The 23231-nt window shown below is 35.2% G+C and overlaps 1 protein-coding gene across 1 annotated transcript in view; it reads left to right on the forward strand.

Annotated features, from left to right (window-relative positions):
* ETNK1 (ethanolamine kinase 1) overlaps positions 1-23231 on the forward strand; it is a 53338-nt gene that overhangs the window by 9010 nt on the left and 21097 nt on the right. The window contains exons 2-4 of the mRNA XM_043440142.1: positions 3621-3880; positions 15893-16033; positions 20676-20818. Coding sequence (XP_043296077.1) covers positions 3621-3880; positions 15893-16033; positions 20676-20818 — 544 coding nt within the window. The remainder of the gene's footprint in view (positions 1-3620; positions 3881-15892; positions 16034-20675; positions 20819-23231) is intronic.

Genomic DNA, 23231 nt, shown 5'->3' on the forward strand with positions numbered 1-23231 from the left:
AACACAGCTAGAATTTGCAGTCAGGCAGAGCAGTCTTGCTCTGAGCTCGTTCTCTGAACTAGTACTATCTTAAATACTTGACAAACAGTGTAGGATAAACCCTGTAAAAAGGAGCTCCGTGAGATTCCTGTTGTTTTTGTACCCCCTCCAATGAGGTGGAATTTTATATTTCTAGTATATATCTGATATAGTACTCATACCTAGCATATACCTAGTATATTTTGGTCTGTTTTGGAAAGCTGAAGTACCTTGAATTAATTGTTGATTTATGCATGAGGTAGGAACCATCCAAGAGCAAAAAAGCATTATCCATACATCTTTAAAGTCAGAAATCTCCATCAAGAGGTCATTTGAATAGCTGAACAAATTGGATTTATTACTCCTTCCAGTTGAGGAAGACTTATTCCATGGGTAATGGTGGGGCTCTTGGTATGTGGGTATTAGAAAGGACTTAGTATGAAAATCAGTATAAAAATTTAGGAGAGGGTTCAAGGAGGCTTCCCTGATAGCTCAGTTGGTAAAGAATCCGCCTGCAATGCAGGAGACCCTTGTTTGATTCCTGGGTCAGGAAGATCTCCTGGAGAAGGGATAGGCTACCCACTCCAGTATTCTTGGGCTTTCCTTGTGGCTTAGCTGGTAAAGAATCTACCTGCATTGCAGGAGTCTTGGGTTCAATCCCTGGGTGGGAAGATCCCCTGGAGAAGGGAAAGGCTACCCGTTCCAGCATTCTGGCCTGGAGAATTCCGTGGACTGTGTGGCCCATGGGGTCACAAAGAGGTGGACACGACTGAGCGACTGTCACTTTCAAGGAAGCGAGGCTTTCCTGTGGATTGGGTGCTCTCAGAAAGGAAGTGAGGCAAGTCTGTGGCTGTGGGTAACTTACCTTACCTAGAGGACTGGAGGAATGAAGTGGGGCCAGAGCTGTGAAAAGGAACAGCAGTTCCTCACATTAGCCAGAGTAGGGGGATGCTTGGTCATTTTTGTGGTTTGGAAAAAATTCATAGTTTTGTCTGTGTTCACACATGATTACAGAGTGGCTTTGTTTTTGTCTTGATGCATTATGGTCACAGAGTGGTCTCATCTCATACTGAGGTTCTGTGAAATTACTTATGTTCAACTGAATCTCCAGGCCTTGCCGTGTGTGCTGGGTCTGTTCCTGGCTGTTGGGCTCCTTTTGTCTTTCTCACTAATTTAATTTTTTCACATTTAAACTGGATTGATTGTGGAAGAAAAAAAGAAAACATGCATAAGCCAAAAGAAAAAAAAGTTTAAAACAGGGAAACAGGAGATAGGATTTAAAATACCTAATATTTGTGTTGGATACTTTTGTAGACATTTCTATCCTTATTCATACATAAATATAAATTAAGTGATACTTTACATAAAATACTCTTATGAAGTGAAGTAAAAGTCTCTTAGTCATGTCCGACTCTTTGCGACCCCATGGCCTATACAGTTCATGGACTTCTCAGGGCCAGAATATTGGAGTGGGTAGCTGTACCCTTCTCCAGGGAATCTTCCCAACCCAGGGATTGAATCCAGGTCTCCCGCATTGCAGGTGGATTCTTTACCTGCTGAGCCATCAGGGAAGCAAAATGAAGTAATATTTTTTTGCCCCAGGAATTTATTGTGACTATCATTTTATTGTAAATTTGTAGCTGTTTTGTATAGTAGAGTATATTAGGGTTAGTGTCATTGGAGTTGTGACTCAGTGTCATCCTTATAAATGTGTGTATATTGTTCAGTAATCTTATCCAGTAATGTTATCTGCTTCTATCCCTTTTAAGTGCATGCATCTTAAATGTGTGTTTCTGTGTGTACACATAAATGTACAATATAGCGTGCATAATTAAAGAAACTTATTATAGGCAAGAGTGAAAGAATGAATTTGTTATAAGTTAGATCAAGAAGACAAGCTGGTATTTAAGTCCTTACTAAATATTTGTTGGGAGGATGTAGAAAACATAGATTTTACTCCTGGCTTTTGAGAAGTGTGGAGTGTCATTCATCATAAGCATTTCAGAATGTTAGTTTCTCAGACTTTATTACAATAATTGAAATATTTTATTTCTACATGGCATTTGGAGGAGTTACACAGTAATAAGTGTGAGTTGATATTTTAATAAGAAATAACAAGCTTGCAACATAAGTTTTAAGAAAATAATGATTGGAATTTAGTATAAGGGCATATGCTTCTTGTCATTGTCTCCCTACCTACCAGCTTTTTGAAATCTAGGTGGAAAGCAGAGTTTGTATGTCTCTGCATACCCCCAAAACATAGATATTAGCTCATTAAATTTACGTACATTAGGTGAATAAGGATAAGTAAATACTTCTTTAAAATTTCACCTGAAGATCTAAAGCCTTTTCAGGTATCATTTATCATTACAACAGTCTTATCAAAATAAAAATGATTACCCTTAGGCATTAGTTAAATGTGTATACATTTAAAACTTTTCCTTTGTCCATTATTCTTGTTCTTTCCCAGTTGTCTTAGGAAAAATGTCCTTAACACTTGCTTTCACTTTTATCTCTTTATTCCACCTGAGAGCCTTCAAAAGCTCTGAGTTATAATTGGGTAAATAGAAAGTTTTAGTGTCAATTTTGGGAGAAGGGGATGACAGAGGATGAGATGGTTGGATGGCATCACTGACTCGATGGGCATGAGTTTGAGCAAGCTGCAGGCAGGAGTTGGTGTTGGACAGGGAGGCCTGGCGGGCTATAGTCCATGGGGTTGCAAAGAGTCAGACACGACTGAGCAACTGAACTGAGTGTCAAATTAATGTAGAGGAAGACAAAAGTTGTAGTTTTTGAGTAGACTTAGAGAACTAATATTGCTAATCATGTTTGGTTTTTAATATAATATTATACTCAAATCTAAAAAAGGACTTTTAAGTACTTAAAACTCCTGAGGGGACTTCCTTAGTGGTCTATTGGTTATAAAGACTCTGCCCTTCCACTGCAGGGGGCATGGGTTCAGTCCCTAATTGGGGAACTAAGATCTCTCATGCCTCATGGTGCAGCAAAAAAATAATCTTGAAAAGTCCCCAAACTCCCTTTTAGAAAATATCTGTGGAATCTCTAGTTAATTCTCTGTCTTTGTCTAATTAGGATTGTGCTGCTGCTGCTTATTTAGCTGTAGCATTCAAGTTTAAATTATTATAACCTGAATACTTAGAAGAATTTCTAGTGTATATTATGTTAAGTAATCTTTGAAAATAACATTTAAAATTAAGTTTTTTATAAATTGAAGATTTACCATAATATAAATTATGGTACATTATGTTTGTAAATTTAAACTTGTAAATGTTATCAAAGACTTTTTTATATCATATATTATGCTAGCAAGAAAGTGACTTTCCCTATCTTCAGAGATTTTCCAATCTTTTAGACATAGGAGAGAGAAAGAGTGTGTGTGTTGTACCACACAATATATTAAACAGCAGCATTCCATTTTGTTTACATTTAGAATTAAAGTTATAGACATGTTGGGCAAAATTATATTAAAAAATTAAGTAGATATTTTCTTTCAATTAGTATTTAATGTTTTTCAAGTTATCTCCTAATCCTTCCTTAACAGTGAATACTTGTTTTTCCCTTTTTTTTTTCTTTTGGGGCAGCTTTTCACTGATGGAATCACAAATAAACTTATTGGCTGTTATGTGGGTAACACAATGGAGGATGTCGTCCTGGTGCGAATTTATGGCAATAAGACTGAGCTGTTAGTCGACCGCGATGAGGAAGTGAAGAGTTTCCGAGTGTTGCAGGCTCATGGCTGTGCACCGCAGCTCTACTGCACCTTCAACAATGGACTGTGCTATGAGTTCATACAGGGGGAAGCGCTGGATCCAAAGCATGTATGCAACCCCGCCATTTTCAGGTACATTTCTTTTCCTAAATAATTTATCCTTTTGAAAAGTTAAGTGCACTATGGAAATGTTTTTTGAAACTGCCTTTTCTTTCTTTAAGCAACTATTTGGTTAATTTAGAAACTTTCTCTTGTTCGGGTTTTGTTTTGTTTTTGCTAGAGAAAAAGCATTCCTTTTTATCTGAATTCTCATAGTTAACTCTACAAAAGAAATAACAGTGAGAGGTTTTAGATTAGCTTGCTATAGAAGGTCAAGGTTTCTTGTTAATTTTTTAAAGTAGTGCTTGAATCAAAGCATTACACATTTCTTATTATTGTTTTGTCACTCAGTTGCTCATAGTTTCAGAGTTATTGCTCACTAAGATCCTTTTAATACTGTTAACACTTCTTTGTTACTCTTTAAACTTCTATATTCAGTGTATTGTGTTTTATAAGGAAATGCTGTAAACATTTTCTAAAATTGATAAAATTTTGTTTTCTGCTCTTGAAAACTGTAATAAATGGGCTTGATTTGAAAACTGCAAGTTCATTTATGGTTTAAATCTAAACTTCTCAGTTTGGTCCCAAGACTCTTACAACTTTTAAAGTTTACTGGGGTGGGGGGGATGGGAGGGAGGGAGGTGGGAGGAGGGATCAGGATGGGGAACACATGTAAATCCATGGCTGATTCATGTCAATGTACGGCAAAAACCACTACAGTATTTGAAAGTAATTAGCCTCCAACTAATAAAAACAAATGGGAAAAAAAACAAAACAAAACTCCTGCAGCATTTTTAAGTGGTAAAGAATAATAAGCCAGATGCTGGCTATCATTACACTTTTTCTTTTATCATTTTTCATCTAGCATGTATGAAAGTATCCATGTAACTGATGTTTAAAATCAATATACAAGTGAATTGTGCTTTTTAAGTATCTCTGTAAATAAATACCCCAAAAGGTTAACAATTAAAAAAAAAAAAGTTTACTGAGGACCTAAAGAGCTTTTGTTATTGTGAATTATATTTATCAATATTTACTATGTTAGACAATTCAGGTATGACCTAAATCAAATCCCTTATGACTACACAGTGGAAGTGAGAAATAGATTTAAGGGACTAGATCTGATAGACAGAGTGCCTGATGAAATATGGATGGAGGTTCGTGACATTGTACAGGAGACAGGAATCAAGGCCATCCCCAAGAAAAAGTAATCAAAAAAGCAAAATGGCTGTCTGAGGAGGCCTTACAAATAGCTGTGAAAAGAAGGGAAGCGAAAAGCAAAGGAGAAAAGGGAAAATATACCCATTTGAATGCAGAGTTCCAAAGAATAGCAAGGAGAGATAAGAAAACCTTCTTCAGCGATCACGGCAAAGAAATAGAGGAAAACAATAGAATGGGAAAGACTAGAGATCTCTTCAAGGAAATTAGAGATACCAAGGGAACATTTCATGCAAAGATGGGCTCAATAAAGGACAAAAATGGTATGGACCTAACAGAAGGAGAAAATATGAAGAAGAGATGGCAAGAATACACAGAAGAACGATACAAAAAAGATCTTCATGACCCAGATAATCATTATGGTGTGATCACTGATCTAGAGCCAGACATCCTGGAATGTGAAATCAAGTGGGCCTTAGGAAGTATCACTACGAACAAAGCTAGTGGAGGTGATGGAATACCAGTTGAGCTATTTCAAATCCTGAAAGATGATGCTGTGAAAGTGCTGCACTCAGTATGCCAGCAAATTTGGAAAACTCAGCAGTGGCCACAGAACTGGAAAAGGTCAGTTTTCATTCCATTTCATTCTTCTTAGGAAGAAAGGCAATGCCAAAGAATGCTCAAACTCTGCACAGTTGCACTCATCTCACACGCCAATAAAGTAATGCTGAAAATTCTCCAAGCCAGGCTTCAGCAATACGTGAACTGTGAACTTCCAGATGTTCAAGCTGGTTTTAGAAAAGGCAGAGGAACCAGAGATCAAATTGCTAACATCCGCTGGATCATCGAAAAGGCAAGAGAGTTCCAGAAAAACTTCTATTTCTGCTTTATTGACCATGCCAAAGCCTTTGACTGTGTGGATCACAATAAACTGTGGAAAATTCTGAAAGAGATGGGAATACCAGACCACCTGACCTGCCTCTTGAGGAACCTGTATGCAGGTCAGGAAGCAACAGTTAGACTGGTTCCAAATAGGGAAAGGAGTACGTCAAGGCTGTATATTGTCACCCTGCTTCTTTAACTTATATGTAGAGTACATCATGAGAAACGCTGGGCTGATGAAGCACAAGCTGGAATCACGATTGCTGGGAGAAATATCAATAACCTCAGATATGCAGATGATAACCACCCTTATGGCAGAAAGTGAAGAAGAACTGAAGAGCCTCTTGATGAAGGTGAGAGGAGAGTGAAAAAGTTGGCTTAAAGCTCAACATTGAGAAAACTAAGATCATGGCATCTGGTCCCATCACTTCATGGCAGATAGATGGGGAAACAGTAGAAACAGTGGCTGACTTTATTTTTCTGTGCTCCACAATCACTGCAGACGGTGATTGCAGCCATGAAATTAAAAGATGCTTCCTCCTTGGGAAAGTTATGACCAATCTAGAGAGCATATTAAAAAACAGAGACATTACTTTGCCAACAAAGGTCCAGCTAATCAAGGCTATGGTTTTTCCAGTGGTCATGTATTAATGTGAGAGTTGAACTATAAAGAAAACTGAGTGCCGAAGAATTGATGCTTTTGAGCTGTGGTGTTACAGAAGACTCTTGAGAGTCCCTTGGACTGCAAGGAGATCCAACCAGTCCATCCTAAAGGAGATCAGTCCTGGGTGTTCATTGGAAAGACTGATGCTGAAGCTGAAACTCCAATACTCTGGCCACCTGATGTGAAGAGCTGACTCATTTGAAAAGACCCTGACACTAGGAAAGATTGAGGGCGGGAGGAGAAGGGGATGAGTGAGGATGAGATGGTTGGATGGCATCACAGACTCAGTGGACATGGGTTTGGGTGGACTCCAGGAGTTGGTGATGGAGAGGGAAGGCTCGTGTGCTGCAGTCCATGGAGTCAAAAAGAGTCAGACACGACTGAGCTACTGAACTGAACTGAACTATGTTAGAAATTAAAACAAAGTGTTTAGAATGGAAGATTACCAACGTGCATATTCTTTTAGCTATCAGTCAACATGATGACAACATCACACCATTTCATGTAACTTCTCAAAATTGTACTCTCCACTCATTTAGAAGAGTAAAAAAGCTAAATAACACTTTATGAAAATAGTTTTAATCTCACAAACCTCCTGAAAGGGTCTTGAGCCATAGATCAAAGTCCACAGTATTCTCTTGCTTTGACTTCTTCAGACATAGCTACTCACCTGTATTATGATTATAATAAAGAGAACCTACTTTGGATATACTGGGCATTGGAATATATTTATATTTAATCTAATCTAGGGGAGGAAAAGTAATTCAAACAGTCAGCTGCTGTCCTAGTAATTTACAGTCTGTGATAGACAATAGCCTTGGGGGAAAATAAGCTAAATAGTATACACAGAGGAGTAGAAAAGGTTTTAAAAAAAGTAGAACTAATTTACTGTGGTATGGTTGGGAAATAAGCAGTGTTTAACTAAGATGATATTTGAATTGGACCCTAAAGGTGATGCAGAACATGGAGGAGTCTGAGGGAGATGACAGGTAAAGATGAATTACATCATGCTAATACTTAACTAGTAATTCAGCCTATGCAAGTTTATCATGGCCTTTTTTATTTGAATTTCTCTACAGCAGTCAAGTATTGCAGAAACCTTTATTTACTTATTTATTTTTTAAATTCTAAGGTGTTTAGGAGTTTTCTTACCTGGTATTTCTCTAAAATTTGCCTCTTGCTGGGAATACTGGCTGAAGTGTAATTAAAACCACTCAGCAACAGACATACAGGGAGAAGTGCAGTTTAAAGTGAGTTATTGCACATTTATCAATAAACATAACTAAAAAATACCAACTTCCCAGTGCTGAGCCTATTGTAGTGGGACTGGTAAACTATGGGTTGCAAATAGAATTGGTAATGTTCTCTTTTGGAAATCAGTACGGCGATATATAGTAAGTCATAAAAGAAAGTCATATGACTTGATTGTGTGATAACAAGTCATATTTGAATATAACAAAGGTACATTAGCACAAATAAATGTTATGTTACTGTTGAATGTTGTCTAAAGCATACAAAATGTCTGATGCAGCACTAAGAAAATATCAGCTTACTAGTTGAACTGTGGCTAAAATCAGGCAGCAATTTGTTTATATAAAAAACTGAAAGGAGTTTTTAAGAAATAAATTCTGTTGGGAAGGTAGGATTGGGGATCTTTTTTTTCAATTTCAAAAAATGCCTGTTATTGTTACAGTTTTTTAAAAGCTTCCAAGAAAGGAGCAACTAGTGAGTATTAGTGGGTATTTGAAGAAATTATCTGCAGCCTTGAGATTTTCAAACATTTGGCTTTATTGAGTATGGAATTTAAAGTAGCATTTGCTTTGATGTTAGCGCAGTAAAACCTTATCTTATTGAGACTAGATAGAAGAAGGACCATCTGTGATAGTGAAAGTAAGAAATCTTTATTTTTTATTACCGAGTTGTTTTTCCTGTTGTATATAAAATTTGCTAATAGAAAATAATTGAATTGTTCTAATCAAGTCTTTTTAAGAACTGTATTCTTTTTTATGACCGATTATGTTATTTAACATTTTTATTTTTAATTGCAATAAAACACATGTAACATAATTTGCCATCTTAATTTTTAAGTATGCAGTTGCATAGTGTTAAGTACATTCACATTGTTTTGCAAACAATCTCCACAATTCTTTTCGTCTTACAAAACTAAAATTTTATATACAAAAGCAACAGCTTCCCTTTCTTCCCTACCGCCAGCCTTGGCACCTATACTACTTTTTGTCTGTATGAATTTGACTGCTCTGGATACCTTATATTAGTGTTACTTCTGTCTTTGGCTTATTTCACTTAACGTAATGTCTTCATCCATGTTGTAGCATGTATCAGAGTTTCCTTCCTTTTTTAAGGCTGAATAATGTTCCATTGTATGTGTAGGCTATGTTTTGTTTACTCACTAATTCGTGGATGAACATTTGGGTTATTACTACTTTTTTGCTGTTATGTATAATGTTCTTATGAATGTGGGTGAGCAGATGCTTTTTTAGACCCTGTTTTCAGTTCTTTAGGATATATAATCAGAAGTAGAATTGCTCGATCATACAGTCATTCTACTTTTAATTTTTTTTGAAACTGCTGTACTGTTTTCCATAGCACCTGTACCAATTTACATTCTCACCAGCAGTGCACAGGGGTCCAGTTTTTCCAAGTCCTTGCTGACTCATTAGTAGTATTTTGATAGTAGCCATCCTAATTAAGGAGATGGTATCTCGTTGTGGTTTTGATCTCTTATTTTTCTAATAGTTAGTCACATTTAGCATCTTTTCTTATGCCTGTTGGCCATTTGTGTATCTTCTTGGAGGAAATGTCAATTCAGGTCCTCTTCCAGTTTTCTTTTTTTTTCCTCCAGTTTTCTAATTGGATTATTTTTTGTTGTCAAGATGTAAGAGTACTTATATATTCTGAATATTAACCCCATATCATATATATGACTTACAAGTACTTTATTTTCTATGGGTTGCCTTTTTACTCTGTTGATTTTGCCCTTTGATGCACAGTTTTAAATTTTAATGTACGTGGATTGTTTTGTTGATCACTAACAACCTCTGCAATTGTTGGAAGAGGTCATCAAGAGAATGTGACCACCAGTTGACCCCCTGGGCTGGACTCACACAATAGGAGGTTCCTCAGCCCCTCCCCTGCCCTTGGAATGTGTAGTCTGCTCACCGTTCCCCCAGTGGAAGCTATTTTGGAGGATGGAGCCTTGAGAGAATGGGGTGATGTTGAGACTATCTGGATGGCATATGTTACTGAACCCCATAAGACATATATAAACTTCTAAGATTCTGACAGGCAGGTAGATCTATTTCTCCTGCAGCTACCCAAGACAAACCTTATATGTAAGTTCTCTTGCTTATTTAACCTGCCACCTACCCATGTGGGGGGAGAAAAAATGATGTATGTAGTCCAGTTTGTTTTTACCTTTGTCATCTGTGCTATTGGTGTCATATCCAGGAAATTGTTAGCAAGTCCAGTGTCATGAAGCTTTTCCCTTGTATTTTCTTCTAAAAGTTTTATGGTTTCAGCTCTTACATTTAGATTTTTGATCCACTTCAGGTTAATTTTTATGTATGATTTAAGGAAAGGATTAAGGAATTTCTGTCTTTTACATGTGGATATTCTGTTTTTCTAGCACCAGCTGTTGAGAAGACTCTCCTTTGCCATTGAATAGTCTTAGCATCCTTATTGAAAATTGTTTGCTCATAAACTGGGGGGTTTATTTTTGGGCTCTTTTCCATTAGTCTGTGTGTCTGGTGATATGCTAGTACCACTCTGTTTTGATAACTGTAGCTTTGTAATAAGTTTTGAAATCAGGAAATGTGAGACCTCTAACTTTATTCTTTTTTCTTTAACTTGTTTTTATGTCTGGGATTCCTTAAAATTACATTTGAATTTTGGGTTTTTTTTTTTTTTCTATTTAATGTAAAAATTGCTATTGGGATTTTGATAGGGATAGTATTGAATTTATAGATCACTTTGGGTAGTATTGACATTTTAGCAGTTTAAGTCTTCCAGTCCACAAACAGGGATATCTTTCCATTTAATTCTGTATTTAATTTTTTTCAGCAACATTTTGTATAGAAATTTTTTCACCTTCTTGGATAAATTTATTTCTAAGCATTTTATTCTTTTTGATGCTATTGTAAATGGAGTTGTTTTGCTTAATCTCCTTTTTAAATTGTTCATTGATAATGTATAACTGCAACATATTTTATGTGTTGATTTTGTGTTCTGCAACTGTGTTGAATTCAGTTACAAGTGAAAACCATAAAATTTCCTAACAAAGCCATCCTTCACAAATTGCGTGGATTTTTTTCAAGACCAATTTATCAAAAATTTCAGACGAGTATGGAACTTATAAACATAGGACTTATTTAATTTTTAAAATCTCTTAGCAAAGTCTGGTTTTTAAGTATGTAGTTGCTGTGCTTGCAGTTTAACTATATTTGTTATTTCCACGAGGATATTTGTGTAATAGATTTGCTTCCTTTCCTTGTTAATTTTGCTACAGAGAAGATAGACCAGTAGTTCTAAGACCTGCAGAAATTGGCTTGAATTCTAAATTTTGAGGGAAAAAAAAAGGCTTATTATACAAGTTATGTCTTGTCAAAGAACAGGCAGTGTTTCAAATGGATGGTTTCTTTGTCTTTCTGTAGCTCTGTTAATTTTGGCACAACTGGTATCATATGAGATTTTTAAAAAATCCAGGATAGATTTTAATCCACCTGAGAATAATTCTAATAGTGGTAGAATCCTGTGGTAAGTTTCTAAATGTACCCTGAATCTGTTACCAAGATGATGATTCTTATTCATCTAGTATCTATTAAGTACCTCCTCTTAGTGCTGAATGCTAAGAGAGAAGAATAAGGCATGGTCTTTGCCCCTTGTAGGATAACCTAGTGATAGTATTGATCAGTAGTATTAATAAAGCAATCTCAACTATACTATTATTACTTGCTGCTATTTTTTTAAAATTACATTGGAAAATACTATAAAACATTTAAATAATATTCTGAATATAGTTTTACCTGTTATATAAACATGATGTTATCATTTAATATTAACATTGTCCTTTATATAATCAAATACTATTTTGACAGTGCACCTTTAGAAAGGACAAATACATCTATAATTTACTTTAGAAGATACTAATCATTAGCTTTTAAGTTTTGATATAACTTTGTTTGAAAATACTAATTTTGCTCTTGTATGTTGGTAATTAATAGTTTGTTTTCCATTTGAGTAGATACGTATCTCATTATGCAACAGTATTTTTTAAATTTCATATAAAATAATTTTTATAATTTCATTTGTAATTTCAGAAATTTATTCAAAGGCGAAAATAGTTGCTGATTTTTGATAAAAATCAGTATCATTTGGAAAACTTTGCCTCTTTTAGTCCATAGTTCATGTATATTTAATATTTCTATTATGACTAGTAGGAAATTGGTATGAGATGGGAAGTTAGTGTATAGGAGCCTTGTATATGAATATGAATGTGAAATTCCTGTTGTCATTATTGAACTTAAATCTCTAAACTGAGTAGATATTTATGTAAATTTTTTCTTTTATTCACAGACATCCCTTCTTAGATTTGAAGGAGAGCTTTTAAGATTATATGAGTAATTTGGCTTTCCTTGTAAGAACCCAGAGACTCAGAGAAATGGAGTGATTTGCTAATTCTGTGCAGTGTTAACTGCAGTATACTGTGATGGAAAGACCTTGGCCTTTGCATCACATAATCAGTTCAAATCCTGACCTAGCTCCAGTTAGCTACCTTTTTGCCTCAGAAGTCAAGATTCTCACAATTAGTAGGTGCTTTTTCTCGTAGCAGGTATTCATGTTCAACAGATTCTATTAACATGTAAGAGCCTCTTGGAGTTGTGGCCGTTCTCTTTACCGTATAATTGTCATTTCAGTCACTCGTAGCTGAATAACTTATATTTGGAGAACTTCTGAAACTACATTTTGTGGTTTTCAAATAAGAGTCTCATATAAACTCTCGGGTAAAACAATGAAAAATGACATTATTATTTATTTTTAAAACAGCAAATAAAAATTTGTTGGTATTAAGTTTCTATTCTAATATGTGACCCTTCTCTGGAATCATTGGTTTCATTTGTTGGGTAAACAGTTTTAGGTCATAATGTTCTGTTGATGTAGATTTCTCCTTGAGTTTTGTGTAACATGGATTACCTTTCTTCAGACCTCTTGTCCCAACTCCCCCGCTTAAAGTTTAAAACCAGTTTACATATACATATATGTGTGTGCACATGTATATAAATATATATTTGTGTTTATTTGCTCTTTGTTTTAATTATTACTTGGTTTTTTTAATGAAGTTTCTTAGTGCTTAAAGTGCTATATGTTTATTTATGGCACTTTTATGGGCCTAGCTTTTTAATGCAAATACTGTATGAGAGATTGATAATAAAAATACATTTTTTATTCTGTATTCTTATAGAATATGTTGTCTTAAGGTCATTCAAACAATAATTATTCATAAACAATGATTATTTGGTAATTTGAGAGGTATGAACCAAAACACACATACCTAAAAAGAGCACAGATTTTAATATTTTGGTAATGCATTAGGATTCTTGTTTTTTTTCCATCAAAATACGATTTATTCTTCACATGGTTGCATACTTAGTTTTATTCTCAAATCAGCAAAATTTTCCATTTTAGACAAGGATGCAGCGCCTTAAAGGCAAAAGATATTCTCAGATAAGATACCTTTTGCCTCTCCTTTTAAATAACATCGGCATCCGTAGGTAGAACCGTAACTTAATCATCAAAATAAAGGCCAAAAGCAAATATTACTCAGTTACAGTGAAACCTCATCATACTTATTTTTCAGAATAGAAAACAGTAGAAGGAGAAAAATATTGAATGTGTCAGACATGACACTTGCAGCATCTTTAGGCTGCGGAACTGGCTGGATGTGATCTACATGTAATCTTTAAGCTTCAGAGTAACAATATTAGGAGGTTTCTCTTTAAAAATTTAGGTAGGTTAAAGAACAGCATTACAAATACTTCGTTACTCATTTTTAATTCAATAGTAAAATCCAGTAGTGCTCTGAAGACAAGAGAAACTGACCAATTTCTGTGTCTGAATTCAAGGGAGAATCAATAGGGAAACAGTGAATTCAGTTATAGCATTGTGCATCAAAGACAGGTCTGTGAGGGCTGTGTCCCATAGACCTCATTTTGTTGCTTCAAGTACTGTCAGACCAGTAACAATTTTCTGCTTCCTACAAGCATTGAGCATTACCCCCACTGTGGACTATTGTTCAGATCATCGAACGTCAAAATAGATGTGGTCAGCTGAATTATAATCATCTAAATGGAAAGATGAATATTAGTCTATCTGTTGGTTCTTTAACGCTATATTCTTTCAAACAAAGCATCGAATATTTCTTGTAGTAGAACTGGAACTCATTTGCAGTCACGCCTAAACACTTCTGAGCTGCATCAGGAGTCTTATTGAGAATAATAATTTGGCTCAAAGAAGAAGGAATTTGTTGGTGTCTGTATCTGAGAATACAAGTTCAGGCATGGGTGGATCCAGGGGCTCTAATAGTGTCTGTCATTAGGAGTGTCGCTGTCTGTTTTATTGTATGTTAGCTTTTTTTTTTCTGGCAAACTTTTCTGAAGAGTGACAGTTATAATTACTAGCAGTTGCAGACTTATCTAATCAGTTTGCACAGTGTGCGTGTGTGTGTGGTGGGGGGGTGTGTTCCTCTTTTTCTGATGGCTTCACCCAAAGTCAGTAGCTTCAGTAGAAGTCTTGGGATCAAATCCTTTTAGCCCGGGCTTGAGTAATATGCCCTGAACCAATCACTCTGGCCTGCAGGTTGGAGTGCTCTGGGCAAGTCTGTGTCATCTCTTCACTCCTGAAGTTAGTGGTACAACTGGGATAGGGGGTTAGGATGGAGATCAGCTCTGAAGGAACCACATGAACTAAAAGTGAGAGGGATGGAAGTTTTTCCTAAGGAAAATCAGGAATCTTATTAAAAACTAAGTAGATAAGAATATTCACTGTAGTATGAAAACATAGTAAAACTGTTATTTTATCACAGATTGGTGAACAATAACTACAATACTGGTTTCCCTGTGTGCTTAAAGTGATTTTTGTGTATCCAAGTCATCTGATAAGCTTTTAAAATACCTTGATGCTGCGGCTGCACCCCAAACCATTTAATTTCTGGGGTAATACCCAGGCCTTTCTTTTCTTTTTTTTTTTAAGTTTCCAAAGATCGATTTTAGTACATAGGCCAGCTAATGTTTGTTAACATAAGATATAGAAATTAAGTCATAGAACCTGTTTATCTGCCCACTTACCTTTTTACCTTAGTCTCTTTTGCCCTTTAACCTCAGTGACTTCAAAAGCAGAATTGGAAGTTAAGTCAGTACTTCTCAAATTACACAGTGAATTGGAATCACCTGGAAATCTTGTTTAAAATGCAGAGTGCTAGGGCCTACCCCTAGAGTTTGTGATTCCGTAGATGCAGGGTAGAACTTCAGAAATTCCTTGGTGGTACTGTATGGTAAGTCCTAGGACTTCACTTTGAGGGATGTTACATTAGATTGTAATGTTGAAGATTTGCCAGTTTTAAGTTCTTTTTTTGTAGATTATTGTTAAGTCACTTTTCTACCTACTATTCTATGGACTGGATGTTAATTTAGTTCTTATTTCTAATGTAGTATGCTTATTCCTCCATTAGCATTTGCTGTACTAGGTTAGGTTCTACAGATAAAAAGATAGTGTGGACACAAATACACACAGCTTCAAATTATTTTGTCATTATATCAAGATTGATTGACATCATAAAATCCTAACATTTGTTCAGAGAATTTGTTAACACACTTAAGAAATTAACTCATAGAACCTTTTTATCTGTCCATTTACCTTTTAGTCCTCTTTGCCCTTTAACTTCATTGACTTCAAAGGCTCAAAATTAAAATGACTCAGTGTAGTTTAAATGCATCGGTAATTAATGTCTAATATGTGCCTTGAAATCATTTATAGTTGTGTATTCTTCTGTTGGTTGCAGACATTGTATAATCAAAGTAGGCTGCCAGTCAATCCCTTTTGGACTATAATTGCTGTATTAATTTTAGATATTTCTTCCTACGTATGTTTTAAATGTTTACCCTTTCTAGTGAGAGTTGACTTGCCATACTATTTTGAATCTTATGTAAAGTGAAAAGAAATCATGTTATAAGATAAAGGCACCCTAATTATTTTAGTTTACCTTTGAGTAAATATGAACTGTATGGTGCATAACACTTTCCTTTTTATGCTGTTCTGTTTTTAAACAGGCTAATAGCTCGTCAGCTTGCTAAAATCCATGCTATTCATGCACACAATGGCTGGATTCCCAAATCTAACCTGTGGCTAAAGATGGGAAAATATTTCTCTCTCATTCCCACAGGATTTGCAGATGAAGACATTAATAAAAGGTAGAATTACTTTTTTCATTTGAAATTATGTTTTACATTGTTTTGCTATATATATATAGGGTTTCAAAGATAACTGTAAGGTGTATAAAGTCTGATTTTGTTTATCTCTTTGCACTTAAGTAAAATAAGCATTAATCCATTTGACTCTCAGAAGGCACTACAGAAATCTGCTTGTCTTCCCCAGTTGGCTCAAAAGAAAAATCAGTCCCTATAAAAGTGGGGAAGTGGGGAGCCAAGAAACAAATATAGAACATTTATTTGGCAGTAAACATAATATAAAGGTTACTGTTATTGGGTATATTTTTCATAGTGTGACTTGACCATAGAGACCTTTTTAAAGCAATTCTTTCTGTCCAAAGGAAAGCTGCTTTGAATGGGCCTAGAGATCTACATTGGGGCAGTGTAATCATATTGAAGTGTGAAAAGGTTTGGGTTGTCTTCGTTTATTGTGACTTTTAAAGTCTCATATAATGAGATTGAAAGTTCTTTTACTGGAGTCTCAGATTTTATAGGATTTCAGGTTCAGAGTAACTAAGATATTTCATTTCCTACATAGAAAAATGTGTAAATCAGAATTTAGATTCTAAATTATATAAACAAGTTTTTTTCTTCCAGTTTTATCGAGATATAATTGACACACAGCACTGAATAAGTTTTAAGACATACAGCATAATGATTTGACTTATATATGTTTTGAAATTATTACTGCAGTTAAGTTTAGTGAACATCTGTAATCTCATAATAAACAAAGACATAGAAAAAAACTTTTTTTCCTTGTGATGAGAACTCTCAGGTTTTACTCTCTTTAACAACTTTCGCGTATAACATACAGCAGTGTTAGGGGGCCAGGCTGGCCCTCTGGTGGGCAGAACTGGGTCTGGGGTTGGTGGTTGTGGGGCTACAGATCCTCAGTCTAGTGTGGGCCTGCTGGTGGGCAGGGCCCAGGTCCTGGAGCTTCCTGGGCCTAGAGCTGGTCTGCTGTTTGATGGAGCCAGGGCCCAGGGTCTCTTTCTGCAGGGCCCTGGGGTTCCCCAGAGTGGGTGTCAGACCTCCAGTGGGCAGGGCTGGTTCAAGCATTAAGCTGGCTTTGGGGTCCAAGGTGTCCTGGAAGCTGGTATCAGCTTGCTGGTGGGTGGGCAAGATCCCTGGATGGCTCCCAAGGTGTCCTAAAACTTGATCAGCTAGAGTGGGGCTGCGTCCTGGTGCCAGTGAGCTAGAGGGAGGATTCCACAGCGGTGCTTGCCAGGACCAGTGTCCTGCTGGTAGAATGAGCTCCCAGAATGGCTGCTGCCGGTGCCTGTGAGCCCAGGGGCAGCTTCATTTGCCTCTTGCCTCTCCAGGAGGCTCTTGAGGATCAGCTGATGGGTGTGACCCAGGCTCCTTTCAGATTATGGCTTCTGCTCTGGATCCCAGAGTATGTGGGATATTGTATATGACCTTTAAGAGTGGAGTCTCTGCTTCCCACAGCCCTCTGATTCTCCTGAAAGTGTGCCCTTAAAAAGCCAAATGTTCTAGGAGCCAGCCTTCCCAGTGTAGGATTCCTGGTTTAGGGAGCCAGATATGGGGCTTGTCTTCTTTCCATGTGGAGAACCTCTGCCATTGTAATTATCCTCCCATTTGTGGGTCGCCCACCCAGGGGGTGTGGGTCTTCACTATACTGCATCTCTGCCCCTTCTACTTGTCTTACTGTGGCTTCTCCATTCTACCTTTAAAAAATCTTTTGTGCTAGTCTTCTGGTCTTTCTCATCATTAGTACCTCTGTTGGTAGTTGTAATTTTGATGTGCCCGCTGGAGCAGGTGAGCTCAGTCTTCCTACTTACCATCTTGACTGCTCCTAAAAAAGAGAGGCACAGTCCTGCTGGGACCCTCTGAAATACTCTGTGACACATGCCTCTGAAACTACACCGAGCATGTTTTTACATAGTGTTATTAATACTAGTACAGAAATTGCAAATCTAACTTTGTCTTTATATCTAAAATGTACACGAAGATTTCCACTTTTGTATTCAGGAAGTCTTTAAGAACGACAGAGGTAAGCAGGACCTGTGGATTTTTTTTTTCTTGTTTGGTTTTATTTTTTATAATTCATTAGGAAAAAATAACTATTGTGTTACAGTTGATTATTTTGAAAGATTAGTTTGACTCACTGTGTGTGCTTTGTTTGCACAGTTTGTCAGACTCTGAATGGACAGGGGTATTATACCCTGTAAACTGGGACAGACAGACATCTGAAAGGGTGTCCACGGTGCTGGATATTCAGAAAGTGATCACATGAAAACAAACAAACAAAAAATCCACCTGTGAAATAATGATTTTATTGAAAGATTTCAGGAAAAAAATCACTTTAAGATAATGACGATGGCAGTGGTGCAGTGTTGAGAGGCAGTATGATGTGTGAATTAAGAGTACAGGACTCCGGAGCCAGACTGCGGGGATCAAGTCTCGGTTCTGCTGTGCAACCTTGGACAAATTACCTGTTTCCTTTTCTGTAAAGTGGAAATAACAAGGGTAGGATGTTTACGTTTTAGGGGTTTTGTGAGGATTGAGTCAATATATACACGTATCTTAGAACAGTGTTTGTGCGTGTAAGTGCTAAATAAATGTTAGCTGCTATTTTAAAAATTATTATTCAGAGGTTACTTTAAATTCTTGAGGTTAGTGATAAATCTGGAGATGCCCTATGGTAGATAGCAAAAGATCCTTGCCCCAATAGAAAATACACAACTAAAATATTAAAAATAATTAATATTAAAAATATTTTTCATATTTCCTTTCATTCCTTTTTGTCTGTGCATGATTATGATTATGTTAATAATCCTTTGAGTCCTATTATTTCCATTCAACTCGGTACTTTTAAAATAAATTCTTGAATAATTACACCATTTTAAAAAGCACATATGCGGATCTCTATTGGAAGCTATGTGTAGAAGAGAATGCAGCAGTTGGGAGAACAGTGAATAGGCAGATTCATTAAAGTAAACCCTGATACAGACTGTTTATTGTATTGTAAAATGAAAGGGGTAATCTGAGAGACTGTATAGAGAAAGAGGGAAGAGAACTTGTCTTGAAGTTTCAGGGAAGAAGAGAAGGAGGAGCAGCAATTTTGTAAGCTACTATTTTGCAAAAATAGTAGCAGCACACTATTTTTGTTTCATTGTCTTTTTATTATTACAAATATGGCACAATAAATAGTACAGAAAAGAGTACAGGATAAAGAGCCGTAATCGCCACTCCTTCTTGCCAAGCTAACTCTCACCCCTTCCCAGTCTAACTACTGAGGCAGTTCTCTGCAAAGATGAATATTCTGTGATTTGGTTATCATATGATAGCATCATCATCTTTATCTGAGTGATGATTATCATATAATAATGAATTGATTTGTCAGCAATAGATAATATCTGCATGCGTGCATGCAAAGTTGCTTCAATCGGGTCTGTCTTTGTGACCCTTTAGACTGTAGCCCGCCAGGCTCCTCTGTTCATGGGATTCTCCAGGCAGGAATACTGGAGTGGGCTGCCATTTCTTTCTCCAGGAGATCTTCCCAAGTCTCCTGCAGCTCTTGCACTGCAGGTGGATTCTTTACTGCTGAGCCACCTGGAAGCCCGAATAATATCTGTTGACTTTCAAATGTGACTTTAACTAATTTATACTACATTCACCCTTCCAGGCTTGAGATAGATGTTTTAGTTCTTTAATAGGCTATCTTTGTGACTTTAAATACTTAAACTTCTTTTTATTAAACTGTATGTCTTGGTTTCCCCATCTGTAAAATGGAGATAAATATAAAACATTGAGAATAGTGTTAGTAAATGTTAGCTGTTAGACATGTATATTCTTCCCTCGTCCTGTTTTGTACTGATCCACTTTTTACTTTTATGCCCTGAATTTTAGGTGTCTTGTTCAGTTTCCTTTTATTCATACTAAAGTTATTTATAATGAATTTTCTTTATTCTAATCTTAGAATAATTGGCCTGTTTTAATTCAGAAGTCTGCATTTAAATGGAAGAACTTATTAAAAATAGATTTTTTGGTATGTATCGAAATACCAAATTACTGTTGTCATACACCAGGAAGTAACAGTATTGTAGGTCATTTATATTTCAAAAACAAACTAACTCAGAGAAAAAGAGATCAGATCTGTGGTTACCAAAGGTAGGGTGTGGGGAAGGGGGAATTGGATGAAAGTAGGCAAAAGCTTCAAACTTCCAGATATAAAATAAATAAGCACTAGGGCTGTAATATACAACATGGTAAAGTAACATTGCTATGTTATATATGAAAGTTGTTGTATTGTTATAACAACTTTTGTTATATTGTTACATTGTTAAATATGAAAGTTGTTAAGAACATGAGTTCTCATTACAAGAGAAAAATATTTCTTTTTATTTTGTATCTGTATGAGATGATAGATACTTAACTAACCTTATTGTAGTAATCATTTCATTATGTATGTAAGTCAAATTTTATTTTGTACACCTTGTATAATGCTGTGTGTGTCAATTATATCTTAAAACTGGAAGGAAAAAATTTAAGTTGTATATGACCAAAAAGAAAAAGAAAGGTTTTATTCCTTAGGGAAACTTAAAAAAACCTGTTGTCGTTAATATAAACAAGATGTAACTTTTTTTTTTTAAACTGAAAGGTTCTTAAGTGATATCCCAAGCTCTCAGATTCTTCAGGAAGAAATGACTTGGATGAAGAAGATTCTTTCCAGCCTGGGCTCACCTGTTGTGCTTTGCCATAATGACCTGTTGTGTAAGAATATAATCTACAATGAGAAACAAGGTAGGTATCTGACTTTAGCAGTAAGTAAAGTTTTTTTTCTTTGTGTTTATAACAGTCTTTTGATCTTTGTATCAATCAATAAATTTAATTCAAATGTAAGGGTTAAAAACATGTATGAAGACTGAAGTGTTTTATTTTGGTTACAAACTCATGGTAACTGTGCTATATTAGGAATATATATTTTCTGCATAGTTGTATAAAATATGTTTCTTAGAATTGGTTTATTAGAAATAGTTTTTGGTTTCTGTTAGAGTTTTAAGTGAAAAATGATGACATGACTGTTTATAAATTTAATTGTAAATATTTGGTAATTCATGGTTTGAAAATGCACCTGCTTGTAATGAGGGTTTTTGAAAAACCAACTGACATGGCACTGTTTTATAAATATAGAAATGTTCTGAGTGTTGGGGGCGGGGACAGCAGTATTAAAAACAAATGTGTCCAAGTTTCCTATTACCTGTTTATTTTACTGACTTGTTAGATATTTTGATGCTAAGAAAATAAGCCACAGATGGAGGAAATTTTGTTTGTAGTTGTTGAAATTTTATCTACTGAGGTAATAATCAAGACACTTTAGTAAATTGTCTTAACATTTTTTGAGGAGGACAGTGATACTTTTTGGTGAAATATTTTTGGGGATTGTTTTTATCTTGCTGTATTCAAATTCTCTTATGTTTTCATATTTAAGAAACACATGATTGTATAATATTGGATAAAGTGGTTTGAGGTTTGGTTGCTAAAATGGTAGATGCCCTTCAATATACTACGATGAAATTTAAAAGACACAATTTTGGTAGAAAGATTAGTGTTAATTCAAAAAGTTTGTTTGAAACTTTGAAGCTATTGCATTTTGTAGGAAACCAGTTTTGAAGATAAATATTACAGTTTGAAGATTATTTTGAATTACAAGTGTGCTTTTTGAAGATACTGAAGCCAAAGAATCCTAATTAAGTGGTCATATTATGTCAAATTACTATTTATGACCATTCTTATCAAATTATAAGTTGAGACTGTTCTAATGCAAAAGCTTGTAATATTTATAACTGACTTCAACTTGAAGAAAAACAAAGAACACTGTCAAGGATGGTAGACTGAAGCACATGTTTTCAAAAACATGCTTAAGTCCCTTTTATATTTGATATTTTAATCTGGATTAGAGAGTCTATTTAAAAAAAATTTTGAGCTAACATCTCTATTTTGAATGTCCTGAAGTCTGTGGAATAATTTTTTTAAAAACTTCCAGTGTACCCTAAAACGTTAAGTACTTGACAGTGTCCTTTAATTTATTGTTATCTACTTATTACCTATAATTGTTACAGTATATTTGTACTACATTGTGTAATAGTAACCAAATCTCAATGCCATTTGTGAAACAAGAATATTAGTTATTCATTAAAGCGATGTATTATCTTTTATTTTAAGTTCAGTGCAAGATCTAATAACACATTATATTATATAATGGAATTTCAACTAAGGGCCTTCATCTTACATTTGAAGTGGACACTCAGCTTTATTTTTAACTGCAAGTTAATTAAGAGAATATGTTATTTCCTTTGGAATATAATTTTAACTTTTCACATTTTTATTTTATAAGTTTCTTTTGCATATTCATTTCACCAAACAAACTTAATTTATATCTAAAATAAAAGGGACCAAAAAAATCAGATTACTATGTCTTAGGTATAAAACATGAATTTTTGCTTTTTTATTTAACTCATTGGCTATCTAAACTACTGATTAGTGATATGAAAAGTTCTCCTATTTTCAAATAAAATATGCTTCATCCGGGCTTTAAAAGTTCAAACTTCTTGTCATTTTTTGTTTTACCAGGAGTTACCTAAATCATACTTTTGTGTCTAATTTTTCTTCCCTACATTGGAGAATAAAACTCACAGTTTAACAAGTATATAGTTTTTAGTTTCCCATTCGTCATAGGAGTCTATTACATACCATTTGTTTCTTGTCTTTGTGGTTATGTTTGTGTGTTAGTTATGAAAATATTCTGTTATGTTTTCTTACAATGTTTTTTTTTTCTTCTTATCAATGGTTTTATACTGTTCATTAGGAAGGCTACTTTGGACTTTGCGGCATCCATTAAAAAAATCAATTTCTATGTGATTAGTTGATACATAAGCATTAAGAAAACATGGTTGGAATGTTGTTCAGGTAAAATCTGAAACTCATGGAAATGTGGCAAGAAGCTTGTTTTTATTTTTTATTATCTTATTCTGCTATTATCTTACTTGTTTCGAATTACGAGCTAATGGTTTTGAAGTAATGTGCTTATGACATGTTATCTTTAGTTATAAGGAGAAGTAACTTGCCTCATGCTTTTAAAAAAGGTAAATTATATAAATTTAGTGAATTTAATAAGCAAAGAATATATGTATTTGAGCTATAGCATAGCAGTAGT

The sequence above is a fragment of the Cervus canadensis genome, chromosome 21 (genome assembly GCF_019320065.1).
Source record: "Cervus canadensis isolate Bull #8, Minnesota chromosome 21, ASM1932006v1, whole genome shotgun sequence".
In the NCBI taxonomy this organism is placed as follows: domain Eukaryota; kingdom Metazoa; phylum Chordata; class Mammalia; order Artiodactyla; family Cervidae; genus Cervus; species Cervus canadensis.